The 20176-nt window shown below is 34.6% G+C and overlaps 2 protein-coding genes and 1 non-coding gene across 3 annotated transcripts; 1 reads left to right on the top strand and 2 right to left on the bottom strand.

Annotated features, from left to right (window-relative positions):
* Positions 1-1054: 1054 nt before the first annotated feature.
* On the bottom strand, positions 1055-15064 carry LOC131615133 (kinesin-like protein KIN-12B). Its single transcript, XM_058886628.1, has 6 exons — positions 14982-15064; positions 10379-10763; positions 10178-10297; positions 8731-9370; positions 1656-2558; positions 1055-1507 (listed from the first exon to the last, which is right to left on the bottom strand). The coding sequence occupies exons 1-4, from the start codon at positions 15062-15064 to the stop codon at positions 9341-9343; spliced, it is 618 nt and encodes a 205-aa protein (XP_058742611.1). The 3' UTR covers positions 1055-1507; positions 1656-2558; positions 8731-9340.
* A 3096-nt stretch (positions 15065-18160) lies between these two features.
* Positions 18161-18267, bottom strand: LOC131615379 (small nucleolar RNA R71). Its single transcript, XR_009287797.1, has one exon. It is a non-coding gene; the product is annotated as a small nucleolar RNA R71 (small nucleolar RNA).
* A 694-nt stretch (positions 18268-18961) lies between these two features.
* On the top strand, positions 18962-19828 carry LOC131615131 (uncharacterized). The gene is made up of 2 exons (XM_058886627.1): positions 18962-19168; positions 19409-19828. The coding sequence occupies exons 1-2, from the start codon at positions 18962-18964 to the stop codon at positions 19826-19828; spliced, it is 627 nt and encodes a 208-aa protein (XP_058742610.1).
* Positions 19829-20176: the final 348 nt, after the last annotated feature.

Raw genomic sequence — 20176 nt, 5'->3', positions numbered from 1 at the left:
TCTTCATAAAAAATGTCACACCAGTTTGGTTTTAGCCATGGTGGCAGAACTTCTAGTCGTTCCAAGTACGTAACCAAGTGTGGTCTCAATGCTCTGTTGATGACGACATGGACGGATGTAGGGATGACAACAAAACCCATACCCGCGTGTACCCACCCGAACCCGCTCCGAAGTCGACGGGGAAAACTCGCTTTGACTGGGTTTGGGTTTGGGTTCGGGTTTTCTCCGATTACAAAATATGGGGTCGGGTAATGGGGACACTAGTACCCACCCGAACCCGTCCCCGAACCCGCCCCGTTTATTTCATTCTATATATTATTATATATTTTTGATAATTTAGAATAGTAAATACATAGCCAAAGTTTTGATATTTTGATTTAAATTTATTATTTAAAACATTTGAAATGTATATATGATTTTTTTTGAAATTGTTTAATTTTATTATTTATAAAGTAATTTAATTTTGGAAAAAATAAATATTTCTAATAAAAAAATTGATTTTACTAAATGGATGATGGTAGGGCGGGATACCCGAACTCAATCTGAACCCGTTTGGGTTTTAATTCTCCATCTCCGTTTTAGTTTGAGGCGGAGAACGGGGATTGTTTTGGGATTCGGGTTTGGGTTTGGGGAGGTAATAATCGTCCCCGACCCGCCCCGTTGCCATCCCTAGACGGATGCAAACCTAGGTCGTCATTTCTATGGATGTGGCATGTATAAGGTATGAATCGTTTTGTCCATCTTGATCTGTAATTGGTTTGAGTAAGATATTTCAGGTGCACTTAAAAATGTATTTATGTTTCGTATCTTTAGTAAATATGACACTTTACCATTAATGGTCGTGATAATGAGCCACAAGCAATGAGAATGCTTATACTATGTCATGCTGAGTTCTGTTTCAATATTCATTTGTAGAATTATTTAGGTATTGATCAAGGGTGCCATTTAAGGTTGAAAACAATTTACCATGTTTGCTTTTATTTCATCAAACATTATCCTCAAATGTGAATCAAACCTGTTGTACTAGAAAAAGAATTGTGAATTAAACCATTTTTCAAACTATCTTTTCCAAGTATTCTGAGAACAAAATAAGTATGAGATAACTTTTTGCAAGAATGAAACAATTATTAACATGATTACATAGAGGACAAGGAGCTATTCAACTAGAAGACTTGTATAGAGAACTGTTTATGCACTGAGGCTCCTGGCTTGAACTGCTTTGCTGGAATGCGCTTCAATGGAGGTTACAAGCTTCTCATAGCTTGCACTCTCATACTCCTTGAATACACCCTCGAGATTAAGCTCGTTATAAAATACTGAAAAGTGTCATGAGCCTGTAAGCTCCAATTATTTTCAGTGAACCAATGCTCTCCATAACTGATACTCTAGGGATCAGTTTCATGATTATAACTTCAAAGGCTGCACTGTCAGTTAGCAATCTGTCCTTAGCTTGCTGAAGAGAATAATATGCTGCAGCTGATGCTTTATTCCCAATATAACATGCTCCCTGCAAGTTCCAAGACTTAGTGCATGAGTAATAGATTTATTCCTTGTGATTCCTTTTAATTTATTCATTTTTTTCATTATTGTCGGTGCAACGTGTCGGTGTCGTGTTTCTAGTTTCTTTCATAAAACATTTATATTTGAAACGTTACCTTGACTAAGGGGTAAGGGTTCTTCCATCTTCAAGAGTCTTATTACCAAGTGAAGAAGTTTGCTTAAGATATGATAGTCTTCTGCGCTCTACCTCCCATTTGAAGAGAAGGAAAAAGTAAGTTCTGTGAACCAATGAAACATTACAAGCATCCCAGAGTTCAATAATCTCCTTTTGCAGCCTGTTAAATTTCGGAGGCCAGTCTGAATGACTTTCTCCATCAGCTTGCATTGGGTCCAAACCAATATCTTTGAAATTCTTTAATAAATGCTTCAAAAATCAAAACACATTAAGCATCTCAAACTATTTTCATAAGACTAAAAAATACAAAAACTAATTCAAAACTTTCTTCTTGCCACTTTGGCTTTTCTTTTAAAACTTTTTTCAACGAGATTAGACATGAGTCATCACTATAAATGAGATGTAATTCTCCTATCATAGTGATGATTGAAATGATGTTGATTCTTTTCCATTTGACGGAGCTAGTGGGATACTTGTTGATTTTATATCCAAGTTGGAGCCCTTCCTTCATGATGATGCAAAGATTCATCTTCTCATACTTATGGGTGATTAATAGAAACATCCTTCTTAAAGATGACAAAATGTCTCTTTTAATTAAAATCAATCATAACAAACCCTTTATTTTCAAACTCTTCAACTCAAAATCTCATCCATCATCTGTTTCACACTATGGCCAACTATTAAAGTAAAACAAATAACATAAGTGCTTATAGAAAATATGGTTTAAACTATTAAAATACAATATTATATGGAGACAATATTTACCGATTAAAATTTTTGATAAAAACTTCATTGACATATTGACATGTATGAGGTCATTTTCAGCAACACGGACGGCGGATAGTGACATTTTATCTCCAATTTTCCTTTCCGAAAATATGTACTGAAATTGAAAGAAAAAAAAAACACATAAGCAAGGAAGAATAAAGTGGTTAAGAATATCATATTGCTTAAAATAGTTACAAACTTAAATAAAAACATAAAAGAGTAACAAGGACCACCCGGCAGAGGGTGGTCAACTTTTGCTTTATGGGAGTTTCGTATGAGATGATATACCTCCAAGAAACTGTGAATCGTTTTTCCGCCACACTAAAATGTATTTAAAATGTGTTAATAATAATTATATTTAAAGTTTTCAATTAGTCTTTCAAAAAGATTAGAAAAGTCCGCATGTCTAGTATCTGGATCAGTTAATATATAAATGGATTTTCGAACTCATCAACTACAAATCACAACATTGACCAAGCCCAACCATCATCTGCTCTTTGTTTTCAAACTCTTCAACTCAAAATCCCACCCATCATCTCCTTCACACTCTGTGGCCAACTATTAAAGTAAAACAAATAACATAAGTACCAATAGAAAAAAATATGATTTTAAGCTATTAAAATACAATATTGTATGGAGACAATATTTATCGATTAAAATTTTCGACAGAAACTTCATTGACCACCATATTGACATGTATGAGGTCATTTTCAACAACACAGACGACTGATAGTGACGATTCATCTCCGACCTTCATTTCCAAAAATATGTCCAAAAATTAAGACAAACACAAACAAACAATGAAGAATAAAGTAGTTAAGAAAATCACAATGCTTATGTACAAAAATTGAAAGAAAAAAAAACACATAAACAAGAATAAAGTGGTTAAGACTATCATATTGCTTAAAATAGTTACAAACTTAAACAAAACATAAAAGAGTTACAAGGTCCATCCAATAGAGGGTGGTCAACTTTTACTTTATGGGAATGTCGTGTGAGATGATTTACCTCCAAGAAACCGGGAACCGTTTTTCCGCCACACCAAACTATTACATTGTTAGACCGTAGCCCAGCAAAATCAACAGAAGAGCCTGGAATTACCTACTCATATATTAAATATGATTAAATTATATTAAGATGTGCAAATGAGACAAATATCCATTAAGAAATAAAAACTGTAATTACATATATTCAAATAAATTCAAAACAAAATGGTTTTTTATGCAGATAAGCTAAAGGAGGATTAATATAAACAGCAAGAAATGTCATATTTAGGTAAGTAGTGTGTGCATGAATATGAAAAAATTACTCCATATTACTAGACGGTCCTTCTCAATCATAACCCCGTTGCAAATACTTAGAATCTTATGAATAATATTTTCTATGACAAGTATAGAAGCTGCATAAAGGTTTGTGGCCTCGAATCCCAAAGAAGATCGCCGATGTTCTCTGTTGTGAATCATGAAACAAAATTGGTGTCATGTCAAAAATGAACACTTGACTTGTAAGTTTACTTTCATGACAAAATAAGACTGAATGTCAAAAAATGTTCAACAAAACTGAAGTGGAAAAAGGGTTTAGAAAAAAAAAACAAAGATGGAGGGAGTAAATGTTTGATGGCACTGCTGGTTCACAATAAAAATGAAATTCAATGAATATGTTTAAAATTTCTAGAATAGCAAATACTTAATGCTGGTATACGAGTTTAATTGTAAAAATAAGCATCCATATGTTATATAAAGTTGCACATTGTCAAAATAAGTATCCATATGTCATATAAAATTGTACGACTAAAGAACTGAAACAAAAAGTGAAGATATGCCAATTTGTTTCGTAATTCTCCTAGCATCGGAGAGTTGTGTTATTGGCAGGAAAGGCGTAGGGAAACTGTCTCCATAGTAAATTATTATGCCAATAACTTCTCTGATATATTAATTACAACACCACTCTCACCGCATTACAACAAAATCAAATAAAGATCCAAAAAATAAGCTACCAAAGTTAAAAAGAGTCGAACAATAAGGGATAAATAAAGATATAATGGATGAGCTATCAAAATAAAAAATGGACAACCATCATTAATGCAGAGAAATACTTCAGAAAAATAATACATAGGTGAAAAAGAAATACTTATTAACAAGTAAAGCAAAAATAAAATAAACAAGGAAATTATGCCAAAATTGAAGTGGATAGAAATTATTTGTAATATTAGTCCCCATGAAAAGCTCTTTACAATCATGATTGCAACGAACAGGATTGAAAAGGAATAAAAAACGATTTAATAACAAAGAAACTATGCCAAAATAAAGTAACAAATTATCTAAATATGAGACATTTTTTAATCAACAAAGAGAACAAGCGTGTCTATTAAACTAACATGAATTCGACAGGGGAACTCATGAGATCATATGGCGGTATAAAGTAACATCCTAGGGCAATCAGCGGATCACCTGGAACAATGTTATTGGATTGTGGACTCGAATGTAACGACGACTTCTCTTTTTTAGATGGATTAACTTTTATAAAATCATTCAAATCCCTTAACTTTGCAGTGACGTGAGATGATTAAGAACGAAACAACCTAAGTTATAATGAAAATCTAATGCACATAGTTCTGGTATGATTCCCCGTTGCACGGGCGTATGATAACCCACAGAGAAGAATCAAAATCCATTGTGATTATCACTATTTCAATGTCAAGGGCAAAAAAAATGGAAAAATTATACAAATAAAGGCATAGGCATACAAATGTAATATTCAGGAAAAAAACATGTTTGAAGTGGTGCAGAATCTTAAGACTCTCGGCCAAAACATCTTTCATCATGTCTTGTTTTCTAGAATGATGACGAATGAGATTGATGGACATAAAAACAATATAACTATTACTATCATCCTTTTCAATGATGACTCCAGAACATTGAGTCAACATTAGATCCCTTATATTGAAACATCAAAATAATAACATGAGTATTAATTGTTAAAATAAAACAAAAAAAAATGATTTTTAGAGTTGAATACTAGTATAAGATATAAGTGCAACAACAGAAGAAGAAATCTTCAGAGCAGCTTCCTTTAAGTGTATATTCGGAAACTCATTATCAGCTTCGAATTCAAACTTTGGTACACTCATAAGAACAAAGTTTTTTCAGTTTGGTAAACAGTAATAATACTTGGTTCAACCAAACTGAAAAAACTTTGTTCCTTTTGAGTGTAACAAGATTTGAATTCGAAACTGATAATGCATTTTCGGATATACACTCAAAGAAGCTGCCCTGAATATTAGCTGCTCTGAAGATTTCTTCTTTTGTTGTTGCACTTGTATTTTATACGAGTATTCAACTCTGTAATTCATTTTACTTGTTTGTTTTATTCTATCAATCAATACTCATATTATTATTTTGGTGTTTCAATATAAGGGATCTAATGTTGACTCAATGTTCTAGAGTCATCATTGAAAAGGATGGTAGTAATGGTTATATTGTTTTGACACCCGCCAATCTCATTCGTCGTCATTCTAGAAAATCAGACATGATGGAAGATGTTTTAGCTGAAAATCTTAAAGAGTTGCCCCACTTCAAACATGTTTTTTTCTAAATATTAAAACCGTATGTCTAAGCCTTTACATTTGTATAATTCATTTGTTTATATCTTTTTAGGCCCTTGCCATGCAAATAATCATATATTTATCTACAAAAATAAATCATAATTATTCGATTTCCACTATAACTTAGTCTGAATAAGGTTTCGTTTTTAATTATCTCACGTCACTGTAAAGCTAAGGGATTCAAATAATTTTATAAATATTAATCCATAAAAAAAAAGAGAAGTAGTTGTTACATATGAGTCCACATTCCAATAACATTGTTTCAGGTGATCTAATAATTGTCGTGAGACGTTATTTTACCCCGCCGTAAGATATCATCAATTCGCCTGGCGAATTCATGTTAGTTTGATAGAGACACTTGTTCTCTTTATTGCTTAAAATTTTCATCTTTGTATAATTTGTTACTTTATTTTGGTATAATTTCATTGTTATTAATTTTTTTTGTTCCTTTCCAATCTTGCATGGTGCAATCGTGATTGTAAGTAGCTTTTCATTGGGACTTCAATATAAAAAAAGTAATTTCTATCCATTTTAATTATGGCCTAGTTTCCTTGTTATCATTTTATTATTTTTGCTTTATTTATTAACATGTATTTCTTTTTCACCTATATACTATTTTTTATGAAGTATTTCTTTGCATTTATGACGGTTGTCCGACTCATTTTTAATTTTGATAGTTTATCCATTGTATCTCTATTTGTCCCTTGTTGTTCGACTTTGATAGCTTATCCCTTGGATCTTTATTTGTCTTTATTGTAGTGCGGTGAGGGTGGTGTTGTAATTAATATATTTGGGGAAGTTATTGGCATAACAATCTACTATGGAGACGGTTTTCCTACGTCCTTCCTGCCAATAAACACAACTCTCCGATGCTGGGAGAATTACAAAACACATGGTTATATCTTCATTTTTGTTTCAGTTCTTTAGTCGTGCAATTTTATATAACATATGGATGCTTATTTTAAACATATTCATTAAATTTCATTTTTATCGTGTACCCGGACCTGTAGTGTCATCAAACATTTTCTCCTTCCATCTTTGCTTTTTCTAAACCCTTTCCCACTTCAGTTTTGTTGGACATTCAGTCCTATTTTGTTATGAAAGCTTACAAGTCAAGTGTTAACCAAATTTTGACATGACACCAATTTTGTTTCATGATTCACAACAGGGAACATCGGCGACCTTCTCTGGGATTCGAGGCCACAAACCTTTATGCAGCTTCTATACATATCATAGAAAAAATTATTCAGAAGATTCCAAGTATTTATAATAAGGTTGTGATTGAGAAGGTATATTGTACCGTACAGAAATATGGAGTAATTTTTTCATATTCATGCACACACTACTTAACTAAACTTTTTATTGATGGGAAATGTTGTGCTGTCTGTATCAATCCTCATTTAGCTTAGTTGGTTAAAAAAACATTTTGTTTTTCATGTTTGTTTTGAATTTATTTGACTATATGTCTCATTACAATTTTCATTTCTTAATGGATATTTGTTTCATTTGCACATCTTATAATTTAATTGTAATTAATTATGAGTAGGTAATTCCAGGCTCTTATGTTGATCTTGCTGGGCTACGGTCTAACATATAATAGTTCGGTGTGGCGGAAAAACGGTTCACAGTTTCTTGGAGGTAAATTATCTCATACGACACTCTCATAAAGTAAAAGTTGACCACCCTCTGTTGGATGGACCCTGAAACTCTTTTATGTTTTGTTTAAGTTTGTAACTATTTTAAGCAATATGATATTCTTAACCACTTTATTCTTCCTTGTTTGTGTGTTTTTCTTTCTTTCAGTTTTTGTACATAAGCATTGTGATTTTCTTAACTACTTTATTCTCTATTGGTTGTTTGTGTTTGTCTTAATTTTTGGACATATTTTTAGAAACGAAAGTTGGAGATAAATCGTCACAATCAGCCGTCTGTGTTGTTGAAAATGACCTCATACATGTTAATATGGTGGTCAATGAAGTTCCTGTCGAAAATTATAATCTTTAAATATTGTCTCTATACAATATTATATTTTAATAGTTTAAAATCATATTTTTTTTATTGGTACTTATGTTATTTGTTTTAATTTAATAGTTGGCCACAGAGTGTGAAGGAGATGATGGGTGGGGATTTTGAGTTGAAGAGTTTGAAAATAAAGAGCAAGAGGTTGGTTGGGTTTGGGCATGTTGTGATTTGTAGTTGATAAATTCGAAAATCCATTTATATATTAACTGATCTAGATACTAGATATGCGAACTTTTCTAATCTTTTTGAAAGATTAATTGAAAACTTTAAATATAATTATTATTATTATTATTAACACATTTTAAATACTATTTTCATGTAATGGCTGCAATTTCATTTTTATTTTGTTTGACATCTCACCATTATAATCTATATCATGGGTGGTGTTATTGGTGTTTTTAATAAATCAAATAACAAGTTTTTTTTTAATTTAAAAGGCTAAACTCGAAAAAATTTCAAGGACAATTTGTGTGAGAGTTTAAGAATACACGGCAATGATGAATTAAAAGAGTGGTTGTTGAGATTTAACAATATAAAACCAAGGGTGATTTAAAAAGAGGTTGAGTTTAACAATACAAAATCATTTTTAAAACATAGAGAAAGTGCTAAACTTTAACAATAATAAACACAAAGTAATAGAGGAGGAAAAGAGAGTAAATACCTTTACAATTTTAGTCAAGACTATCCCATTCTTTTGGATTTGGTGACACGAGCAATAACAATGAGGAATCAAGCAATCAAAGCATACATCTCAAGCAAGTATCATGACAAAGTATCTCAGGGATAACTCAAGAGAGTGAAATTAAATCACGCATACAAACAATCAATGCCTATTTTCATTGGGCTTCAACTCATGTTAACCCAAGCAGTGATTCAGTATCAAGAATGGTCGAAAATGATGAGCAAAAGTTCAAAGAGTGTGAAGCATTACCTATCGGAGAGAGTCCGATGCCCCTTTACAACTACTTTAGAGAAGAAAAATAATGCCTTTAGCTTCCTTGAGTCTCCAGGAGTATGAGTATGTGCTTACTTTGCTTTGTAGTGCTCGTAAGAAAGCCCAAGAGAAAAGCCACATGACCGAAAGGCAACCGAAATTGGGACTTGAATTTAGTGCCATATTAAGCAATCGTAGAATAATTCATGTAGGAATCAACTCTATCCGAGGCCCTTCAAAAAATATATGCATCCATACATATTCCAGAGCTAAATCAAAATCAACTCCGAAACCGCGAGGCAATAGAAACATCACACTACTTGAGGCAATAGAAACATCACACTACTTGAGGCACAATTTTAGAAACCTGTATCATTAAAAAAAGATCAACCACATTTTCAAACCATGTGTCTAATACCAATAGTGCAGATTACTTTAAAGTGCATGTAAATATATTTAGCACATAATAAATAACTAAGTACCAAAACTTCTCATCCTTATGTCATTGAAACAAGGTTTCAAAACTTCTAATTTTTGTATTACTTGAAAACAAAATGTTGGTTTTACATGGAGTATGGAAATAAATTAAAAAAACTTTAGCTACTGTATAAGATGTCCACGTGAAATCTCTCTATGCTTTACTATCATATTTATTATGAACATGTATAAATACACACAAGTAAAACAAAATAACTCCAAACAGTAGGAGTTCAAACAGAAGCTTTGTACTAATAAATATATCCACACAAGTAGCCAATTTTCTCAAACCAAATCGAGGCACCGAGAACCACAGCTTAATATTGCCAATCCTTTAATGCAATAATGGGCTTGATCAAATAGATAAGGAGATGTTCACTAACCAACTGAGCCAAGCAAGCAGTTTAAAAAAAGATTCACTAGACTCATGATATATTAAAATTACTTTTTGAGGCCTAAATACCCTTTAAGGAAAAAAAAACTTTTGAGACCTAAATACCCTTTAAGGAAAAAATATTTTTTTTTTGAGGCCCAAGGCAAGGGCTAGCCCGCCTTACCCTTGGGCCGACCAGAGAGCCCCAACATCCCAACATGCTCAAAAATATCCAGCTGAAAATCGGATCAGAAAATTCACTCACTAAATAAAAATGAAGTAATTAAAAAACAGTTTCAGCAGAAACAAAAACAGAAACCATACCTGAGTAGCTTCAACATCAGCAACAGAATCAAACGTGAAAGTACGACCACCAGAAATCTTTTGAACTATAGGATCTCCTTCGTCCTTATCCTTCCGCAACGGCCTCATCCTCACAATAACCTACACAACACGAACATACACACAATCAGAAACCGGATAATAAATTAACAAGATCTAAAACCCTAAATGAATAGGAAAAACCTTAACACCGGAATCGGAAGTTACTGGGAGTGAATTATCGCCGGCGACGGTGTCGAGAGCGAGTTTGCGTTTGAGAGGATTGGAAGACGGAGGTCTTGGCGGAAACAGACTCTTCAATTTTCCATGAGAGGGTGAATACGGGACGATGATGTTGTGATCTGAAGGAGGATCGTTTTCTTTGGACGGTTTGTGTTTACGAGAAGAGGGTCTGGTTTTGGCGGAGCTGCTAGGGCTTGATGAAGATGGAAGTGCTTTGGGGATGGAGAGAAGAGATTGAAAGAGAGAAAGAAGAGAGAGAAGGGAAGTTTGAAGTAGCCGTTGGAGATAATAAGAGAAATGGATTTTGAATGATTTGACTTGAGAGGGGCAATCTATTCGGACTAGACTAGAGAGAGGAGTGAGAAAATCAACTTTTTGAATTTTATTGCATCTGGATCTTGATTAAAGACTTGTTTATTATTTTAAAAAAATAAATAAATGATGTTTAAAATATTTATAAAAAGTAAAAAAAAAAAAAAGGAATAATCTTTGTTACAGTAAAAGTATAATAAATATAAATGTATAAAAGTCAATATGGAAAAATAATTATGAAAAATAGAAAAAAAAATACAAAGTGACCCTATATTACATTTTCATACAAAAAAATGGTTACACTAATATTGAAAGAAAAAAAAGTTGAATGTAGAACAAAAATAATAACGTAAAAGCAAATGCCATAATCTCAATTCCAAATCAGTTTTGAAAACTTGCAGCAATAACTTTATAAATGGCTACGACATGCTTACTGCAACAGAGACAAAACAACATCACAATCAAATAAACTCGATATTATGAACCGATACGTTCGCGGATGTAAATAATCAACAACAAATAAACCCTTACCTTAAGAAACAAAAAAACAGAGCCACATATATATTCGAAGATTTGTGATATTTAGTACGAAAGAAATTGAAGAAGAAATGCAAGAATGTACACATGTCATTAGTTTATAGTAGAATTTTTAATTTATTTTAAATTTAATATTCTATTTAATTGAGATTATAGAGTGGTGGTAATAATGAATGGTTGAGATTATTCTTGTTTTCACATTTTCTTAACAATAAGCGTTTTCCATATTTGAATACCACAAAGGAAAGTAAATGCATACGTAACGAAACGACACAGAAGCGCAAGGTATGAAACCCGGTCTCCGTTCTTCCACCATGAGCGTTCTTCTTCTTAAGCTCTATTAGAAATCCGCCAAAACCTATGATAAATTTCTACCAATCTTGATGAGTAAGATTGATATCACCACACAATAACAATAACGATGAACAATATAAAAGAAAGAAAAACAATGATTTTCTGCCAAGTTTCTTTCTGCCCACAAATTGTGGAAAGTTTTAGTATTCACTTGCAAGTACAAATTCGGTGAATACAACTCAACTGACTTGATTATATAACTATAAAAATTCAAAATACATATTTTGGAACTAAATCAAATCTAATGTATTTTAGATTTAAATCAAATCTATCTAATTTAGATCTAAATCAAATCTGTCTAATTTAGATCTAAATTAAATATGTGTCTAACAAACTGTTTTCACACTTCTAAATCAAATCTGTTAATGCTCTGAATTATGTGATTGGCATTTATGTTTTGCTAAAATATAATAGCAGCAACATGTAATAGAATGTATAGAACTTGCAAATATAAACAAGTACAAAACAGGTACAACAGCAAGATGTCCTATGGAATGTTGAGACATGTTCTGTGACAACATGTCTTATGAGATGTCATATGCAGAAACTCATGACATCGGCCTGCTGAGTTGGAATATGAAAGATTTAGTATGTACTCAACAAATGCAGAATATTCTATGGAATATCATGCAATCCTATGTGGCGCAGGTTTAAAGGTCAAAAGAATCAAGTCAGAATATTGAAGATTATGCAGTTTCTAATTATGGAGATAATTTAGGAAACTTATGATTGAAGACCTAACTTTTAGCAAAAGTTTTATGCTGATTTGTAACATCAAATAAATGTGTGATTGAAGGCTCAAGTCCATTTGGGAATAGGTTATAAATAGGAAGCTTTGTAACCTAGTTTTTTTGAGCAAGCCGTTTTTTGAAAGATGTTGTCTTTAGGGTTAGCCATGTAAGTGAACCACTCGGATTGTGGGATGGTCACTGATTCGTGCCTCGAAGCCTGTAGGCAAGAGGTTTATCTTACTCACTCAGAATCTGTGAAGCAATGAGTGCAATTTTGTTCTTGGAGAAAGCTTGTAAGTAACTTCAAATTGTGTTAGTTTATGTGCTGAGAATGTTGGTGAAGAGCTGTTGATGCAGTGGCTGAGGTGTTGACTGCTAGACATCATTGCGATGATTGGGAGTGAGAGGAGTTTCTCATATCTAGGGAGGACTTAGGTATAACGGTCATTGGGTAGTGATTAAGCGCGTAGATCGTCAACGTGTGTGTTGGCTGTAGGGTCTGCAAATTGATACTGCTAATAGTGGACTTCATCCCTGGCTTGGTAGCCTCCAGAGTAGGTATTGTTGTATACCGAACTGGGTAAGTAATTCTGCTGTGCTTTTATTGCTTTTCTGCACTGTTATTTGTATTCCTACCTTGTTTGTTTCAGAATGTCAAATCAGATGTCAAGACATCCTTATATGACATCTGAGTCTGTTGTAACCAGAATTTCAAAATCAAATCTTTTCGACACAAGAAACTACAATTTAGCATACCACCTAACTTATTGTGTTTAAGCTATCTATGTTCACCATAGCTCTTAGTCTTATGAACACTTCGACTTGCACTCCCTTGTCATGATATCTGAAATCTGATTCTCAGTTTTGCAGTGTTTCAAGTTCATCTTCTCATTTGCTACTTGATCTCGAAGATAATGGAACCTCATTTTGATGTGCTTGTTTCGACCATGTTGTCATTCTCCAAAATTTGCCCACTATATTTCAAGTTTGGACTCACAAAACAGCTCAGATAGTCAACAGTCGACTAGTTTGACCTAAAAGTCAACTGTGGTCAAAGTACAGTCAAAATTCCTGATTTTTGGTCAACATCCTCATTTTGAAGTATCATTCATCATTTGATCAGGGACTGATCATGATTCACCAAGAAAAGTTCAGAAATCAACAAAACTCAAAGTTTCTAAATTAGGGTTTTTTGACCTAAAGTCAACTGAACTTTGACCAGCAATAACTTTCACATGGAATATCAGAAATTTCCCAACTAAAGCCTAATTTGAATAAAATTGAATTCTCTACAACTTTGTCTCTCTAAGGCCAAGTCCAAAAATGCTTCATTTGATAGATATGGATCAAAAGATTATAGGTTCTTTTTGAAAGTCAACCAAAAGCAGTTTTTTGTCAAAGCCCATATCATCAAGATAAAATATCCAAATGGAAAAATGGTTCCGAAGTGGCTTGTAGAGGACATCCTGAGCTTTCCAAAAAGTCCTAGAACTCCTCCATATCTTAAAAATTGAGGGAGATATGCCTTGTCAAAGTTGGACAATTTTGAAAGAAAAATGTGAAGTAAAAGTGGTTCAAAATGAATTTCTTTGCAAGTGAACCCAATCTTTTTGGCCCAAGCTTGATCCCCAAGATATCCAAGGCACCAAATCTGATTGTCACGAATTTTGTAATATTTATTTGATTTTTATATGAATTTTTAATCATTTAAAAGTGATTGCAATTCATGTAAATCAAGTAAAAATCAAATATTCAATTAGAGATCTTATCCTAATCAAATCCAATCAACATTAACTCCAAAAATCAATCAAATTTCGTGCACCAATTCATTGGAAGAAGATTAGATCAAATTGGCCAAATTTAGAAGTTTTTAAGTCATATTCCCAATCAAATTTCCAAGCTTGCAAATCAATGATTCAATAAGATTTTTTCTTGTTTTGTTGACCTAATTCATCCCACTATAAGAACATAACCCTTGCAGACCTCAAGGACACGATTTTCTGGCCATAAGAACCCTAATAGAGCTTTGAAAATTTGGAGAAAAAGTCAAATTCGTATTTTAAGTTGCAAGCCAATTCAAGGTGTTTTGTTGTTCCTAACACGTTCCTGAAGGTATTCTGAATCGATCCAGATCCTCACACACAATCAGCACCCCCAGAACTACCGTCCCTAAGCCAAGGTTTGTCTTGGATTTTCTTGATTCAGTTAGCATGATTCATAATGTATAAACGCGTTTTGATTGCATATAATTGTTTGTGATAATGTTCTGATGCTTTCTGGATGTTTAATTGTGTTTCCATGCGTGTTTGCCGTAGATCACCATTGTTAGGATTTGTTAGCTTCAATTAGGGCTTTTGTGTACAGGTAAAATTAGGCCAAATAAGGGCCATGACTGAATTCGTGAGGCCTAGACGAATTCATAGGTGGCCTCGCGAAATATTTTTTGATTGGTTTTGCATGTATTCGTAAGATACAGGGTATAGCTACGACTTGGAACCGTCACTATAGGTATTTGCAGACCTAAGACGACGATTGGGAGGTTGAAGACGACTACGCGTCACTCCCCCATTGGTGCAAAACGTGCGCGCAGGAATTTAAAAAACCCAGTGATCCAGTGCGTTAAGACGTACGACCCTCCATGCGCCTTCACTCCACCATCCATCAGATCCTCTTCCTTCCAGATCCAACGCGCTAAGAGCTGAGAGTCTACCATGGTCTTTCTAAGCGTTGCCACACCTGATCAGAGCTAAGTTTTCCTAAATTTTTTTATTTTTAATTACATAATCCTTTTTATTTATTTATTTTCTTTTTTTTGTTTTATTAATTATTTGTCTAAATTTTTTTTTATATTTACTAAAGAATATTATTCTTTGTTAATTATTTATTTTTTATCGAAAACTCGACTTTTTTATCATCTCATCAATAATTGTTTTTCTTATATATTGAAAATTCAATTTTTTTGCCTATGCTTTTAATTAATTAGTTAATTAGGATTTAATCTAGTAATTATTTAATTATCATATTTTATCGAACATTCGATTTCCTTAACCTTTAATGGTTATTTAAAAAATATTAAATTATTTCTTTTTGTTCAAACCAATTGCTTTAAACCTAGTTTGTTTGATCAATTAGGGTTTGTAGATCTTTAATGCACCAACTTTTCTCTTCTTCATTCTTAATTTTCAGGGTTGATCAAGGATCGATGAAGACTCGAGATATTTAATTTAATTATTTTTCCTCTTATTTTCTGCCTTTATTTTTTTTTTGCCTTTTTTGCCTTTATTTTCTGCATCAATGGGTTTTGGCCATGTAATCCCCTACCCGAGGCCTTGTAATAGTTAGGTTTTATATTATTTGTTTATAACTGCGTGGTTAGTAACCCTAGGGAGTACAAGCCTGTTAATTGAATTAGAATAACTAATTACAAGATCAAATATCTGAATTTAACCACGTGATTGTGCCACACACACACCTTTGGGGTAACCTCTCTTGTTGCCTGTTGCCTTATTATTTGTCGCCTTTAATTATGATTCTGAATAGTCAAGTCCCTCGATTCCGAGGATACCTAAGCAAAACGAATGTTGCCCTCAGTTCATTCATCATCAATTTTGCCCCCGAGGTTGCCTTATATATGATGATTGTCCCCATTGCTAAGGTATCCTCGCATGTTGCCTAAAATGACTATTATATCCTTCTGATCGCACTGAATCGCACTATGTTTCTGGCTTGAATATCACATGTTTTCCTTATTTTTTTATTATCATTTTCTTGTATTATGCTTCTGTTTCCTTTGTTTTCAGGATTCTTGACCTTTCGGAGCCTCTAGTGAAGAAACAAGCCAAAACGCCAAGAAAATAGGGTTTTTCAAGAAGATTTACACTTGTGGCATTCAGCACCGCGCCGGCCATAGGGGACGCCATGACGTGGCCCACTCCATGATGGAGCCAACTGCCACGATCACACGATCCTGTCCGTTACTGACCACCGTGCCCGCGGTGAGGCTGTCGTGCCCGCGGCCTTCGCAAAGTGGTTCCCGCTCAGAAGGAGTTGAGGGGTACTCACGTCCTTACGCACTTCCAGAATCCATTATATATAGTTTTCATTTTTCATTTTCATTTTCCATCCAAGCTTAGTACAAACTTAAGCCATATACTATCAGTTTATGTAAAGTAGTAACCTCTTCACATCGGGGAGTTACTATGGTGTAGATTGAGTTGTAATCGAGTTTTGGAGCACTTTGGTTGAAGTTTATCATATCAGCCTTCACTTTGTATCAGATTCAAATCTCCGATCGGAGTAAGGTTCTATTTAATTGCTTTATTAATCTTCTTGCTCTTACCATAGTCTACATGCTTTATAGACTCCAAATGCTCTTACCATAGTCTACATGCTTTATAGACTCTAAATGCTCTTACCATAGTCTACACGATTTATAGACTCGCACCCTTTTAATTACTCGCTCTTATCATAGTCTACATGTGTTATAGACTCGCACTCACTATGTCTGGCTAAATTATAAAGGTTTGAATGTGATGATTGTTATCATGATTATGTTCTAATTATCATGCTAGTGAAAATACTCTGGGGATGTTTTGCTTTTAACTTAAGTCAATCTGTGTTTAAATGTTTATTGGGTAAGATCGAAAGTCGTCCATATCAAAGATATGACTTGATTATCATTTAACCAAACAAAAGAAGCGAAAGCGGTTTGGTTGGTCAAATAGGAATCATTAACTCTTTTTAGAAAACGATTTTGAAACTATTTTCGGACGCGTTTGTAGGTTTGAAATCTGACTCTTGGTCAAAAGCCAAGAGTCTCTTTAAGTTAATCTTTCCAAGTCAAAACTACTTTTCTGTTAAGTCAAAACTATCAATTTCTTAAAAATAGATTTACCTCTTTAACACGGGAGACACCCTTTATATGTGACAATAAAGGAAGTTAAATTAAAGAGTAAATTCGGTTCTTAGTAGCCAAAAGCTACAAGTTCCCGTTAAATTGATTCTTTGCTATGAATAGATAATACTGCCCCATGAGTTGTTTCATTTATGCATGACTGGATCATAGTCTGATTTCATGATTTACATTCCAACCTGTCGCTTAAAACTGTTATTCACTTCATCTACTCACCTTGTTGCACTGCACTCACAACAATATTCTTGTTCACCTTAGATAAGCCCTTTAGCAATAGAGTTGATAGATTGACGATTGGTCTCTGTGGTTCAATAATCTTATATATTACTTCGATAGGCTGTGCACTTGCAGTTCTATATTTAGGCTATACGTTACAGAGCCATCAAGTTTTTGGCGCCGTTGTCGGGGACCAACTTCGTCAAATTTTGTACCCTATTGTTATCCCGTTTAGACTAAGGCTATTCTAGCTGGTAGATGCGTAGAAATCGTATCACCGGTAACTTATTAAACCTTTTAGTGGAACCCGAACGTTACGCCCGGGCACGTCTGTTTGCTCAACCATCTAATGAGGAGCCTAGTTCTAGTATAGTAAACCCCGCTATAACAACCAACAATTTTGAACTTAAGCCCTCAATATTACAACTAGTACAACAAAACCAATTCGTTGGTCTCGCTACAGAGAACCCGAATCAACACCTAAAAGTGTTTATCCAGTTAGCGGATACCCTTAAGGCAAATGGAGCCACGCCCGAAGCCATCCGCTTAAGATTGTTTCCTTTTTCCCTTAGAGGTAAAGCCCATGACTGGTTAGACGCCCTTCCAGCCAACTCAATAACGACTTGGGAAGACCTTAGGAGAGCTTTTCTTGCTAGATATTTCCCACCAAGCAAGACCACTGTCCTTAGGAACCTGATCACTAGTTTCACTCAAAACCAAGGCGAATCACTTTTTGATGCCTGGGAAAGATATAAAGAACTTTTGAGAGCCTGTCCGCACCATGGCCTAGAGCAATGGTTAATCATACACACCTTTTATAATGGACTCCATTACAACACAAAAATGTCCATTGACGCTGCCGCTGGCGGAGCGTTGATGAACAAACCTTACCCCGACGCATGTGCCCTGATAGAGGACATGGCCCAAAACCACGCCCAGTGGGGAATAGAACGAGCGACAGTAGAGAAAAAGGAGAGCCATGGAGGAAAGCATGAGATAAGTTGCATGGACATGATGAATGCTAAGATGGATGCCCTGGCCTTGAAAGTCGAGAACATGTCTCAAAACCCTACCACAGTGGCAGCAATCTAATCGGAGTGCGAACTCTGTGGAACTCAAGGACATCAAACCATTAACTGTAACCTTTTGAATGACTCTAGCTCAGACCAAGTTAACTATACCCAAGGGAACCCTTTCTCGAATACCTACAATCATGGATGGAGGAACTACCCAAACTTCTCTTACAAAAACAATAACCCCATCCAAAATTCCGGATCTTCGAGACCCTAAGGATTCCAAACGCAAAAACAAAACCAACCTATGCAAGTTGTGCCACCAAGACCAAACCTTAAAGAAACCATAGACACCTTTATTCAGAATCAAACTCAGCAAAATAAGGAGTTTATGAATCAACACATTCACACAAACGAGTTAGTTACTCAACTGGCAACCAAGTTTGACTAGATGATGACCCACACCAAAATGCTTGAGACCCAGATTTCACAAGTAGCCCAAACCACCTCTGCACAAGTTGTACCTGGAGGACAATTCTCTGGACAAACCCAACCTAATCCCAAAGGAACAGCAAATTCTACCACCCTGAGAAGTGGAACCGCTTATGAAGGACCTAGAAATCCCAACCTAAGCACATCAGAAAAACCTAAGGAAGATGCTGAACCAAAAGACCAGGTAGAGGAACCAGAGAAACCCGAAAAGTAACCAAAAAAAGAGGTAGAGAATCGCACACCACAACCTTACAAGCCACCTATTCTATTTCCACAAAGGTTGAAAAACACCAAAACAGAAAACCAATTCCAAAAGTTCATTAAGGTAATAGAGAAACTCCACGTAGAAATCCCATTTACCGAGGCAATAACCCAGATACCATCATATGCTAAGTTCTTGAAGGATATTTTGTCCAACAAACAGCGACTCGACGATCCCAAACCTTTAGAATGTCATTCCATATCCGAGAATAAACTTGCCAAGAAAGACAAAGATCCTGGAAGTTTTTCTATCCCTTGCGTCCTAGGATATCATACCATAGACAAAGCATTTTTTGACCTAGGAGCAAGCGTAAGTCTGATGCCTTTAGCTGTCTGTAAGAGGTTAAAACTGGGAAAACTTCAACCTACTAAGATATTATCACAACTGGCCAATAGATCAGTTAAATACCCCATGGGTATTTTAGAAGACATACCTGTCAAAATTGGTCAGTTATACATTCCGACCGATTTCGTAGTTATGGATATCAAAGAAGATGATGACATCCCAATCCTCCTAGGTAGACCATTCCTATCGACCGCCGGAGCTATAATAGACGTTAAAAAAGGGAAGCTGACTTTTTAGGTAGGAGATGAAAAGATCGAGTTCGTTCTATCGAAATTTCTAATGGCACTAGTGATAGGAGATGCGTGTTATGCCATCGATGCCATTGATGAGTGTGTAAATGAACTCAACGAATCCTTAATCAGATTACCTTCTACTCCCGTTTTAGAGGATGAGGGATTTAAGAGTATGGAACCTTACATTGACGACAACCTTTTTGAATGCTTAGCACTTACCCCTGACCATATGCCGTGCGCCAAGAAACCTACCATAGAACTTAAGGAACTACCCAAGAATCTAAGATATGAGTATTTGGATGAGGAGATGAATCGACCTGTCATAGTAAGCGCCACTCTAAATACTAAACCA

This window comes from Vicia villosa, linkage group LG6 (genome assembly GCF_029867415.1).
Source record: "Vicia villosa cultivar HV-30 ecotype Madison, WI linkage group LG6, Vvil1.0, whole genome shotgun sequence".
In the NCBI taxonomy this organism is placed as follows: Eukaryota; Viridiplantae; Streptophyta; class Magnoliopsida; order Fabales; family Fabaceae; genus Vicia; species Vicia villosa.
This window is presented reverse-complemented; position numbering and strand designations above follow the sequence as displayed.

Bases quoted from the DNA above. Each gene is read 5' to 3' on its own strand.
- LOC131615133 (XM_058886628.1), bottom strand. From the start codon at position 15,064: ATGGTAGACTCTCAGCTCTTAGCGCGTTGGATCTGGAAGGAAGAGGAT. The intron at 10,298-10,378 runs GTTTTTCCTATT...CGTGTTGTGTAG, and splicing joins CTTCCGATTCCGGTGTTAAG to GTTATTGTGAGGATGAGGCC. The intron at 9,371-10,177 runs GTATGGTTTCTG...TTAATGATACAG, and splicing joins CTGATGTTGAAGCTACTCAG to GTTTCTAAAATTGTGCCTCA.
- LOC131615131 (XM_058886627.1), top strand. From the start codon at position 18,962: ATGCTTGAGACCCAGATTTCACAAGTAGCCCAAACCACCTCTGCACAA. The intron at 19,169-19,408 runs GTAGAGGAACCA...TCCAACAAACAG, and splicing joins ATGCTGAACCAAAAGACCAG to CGACTCGACGATCCCAAACC.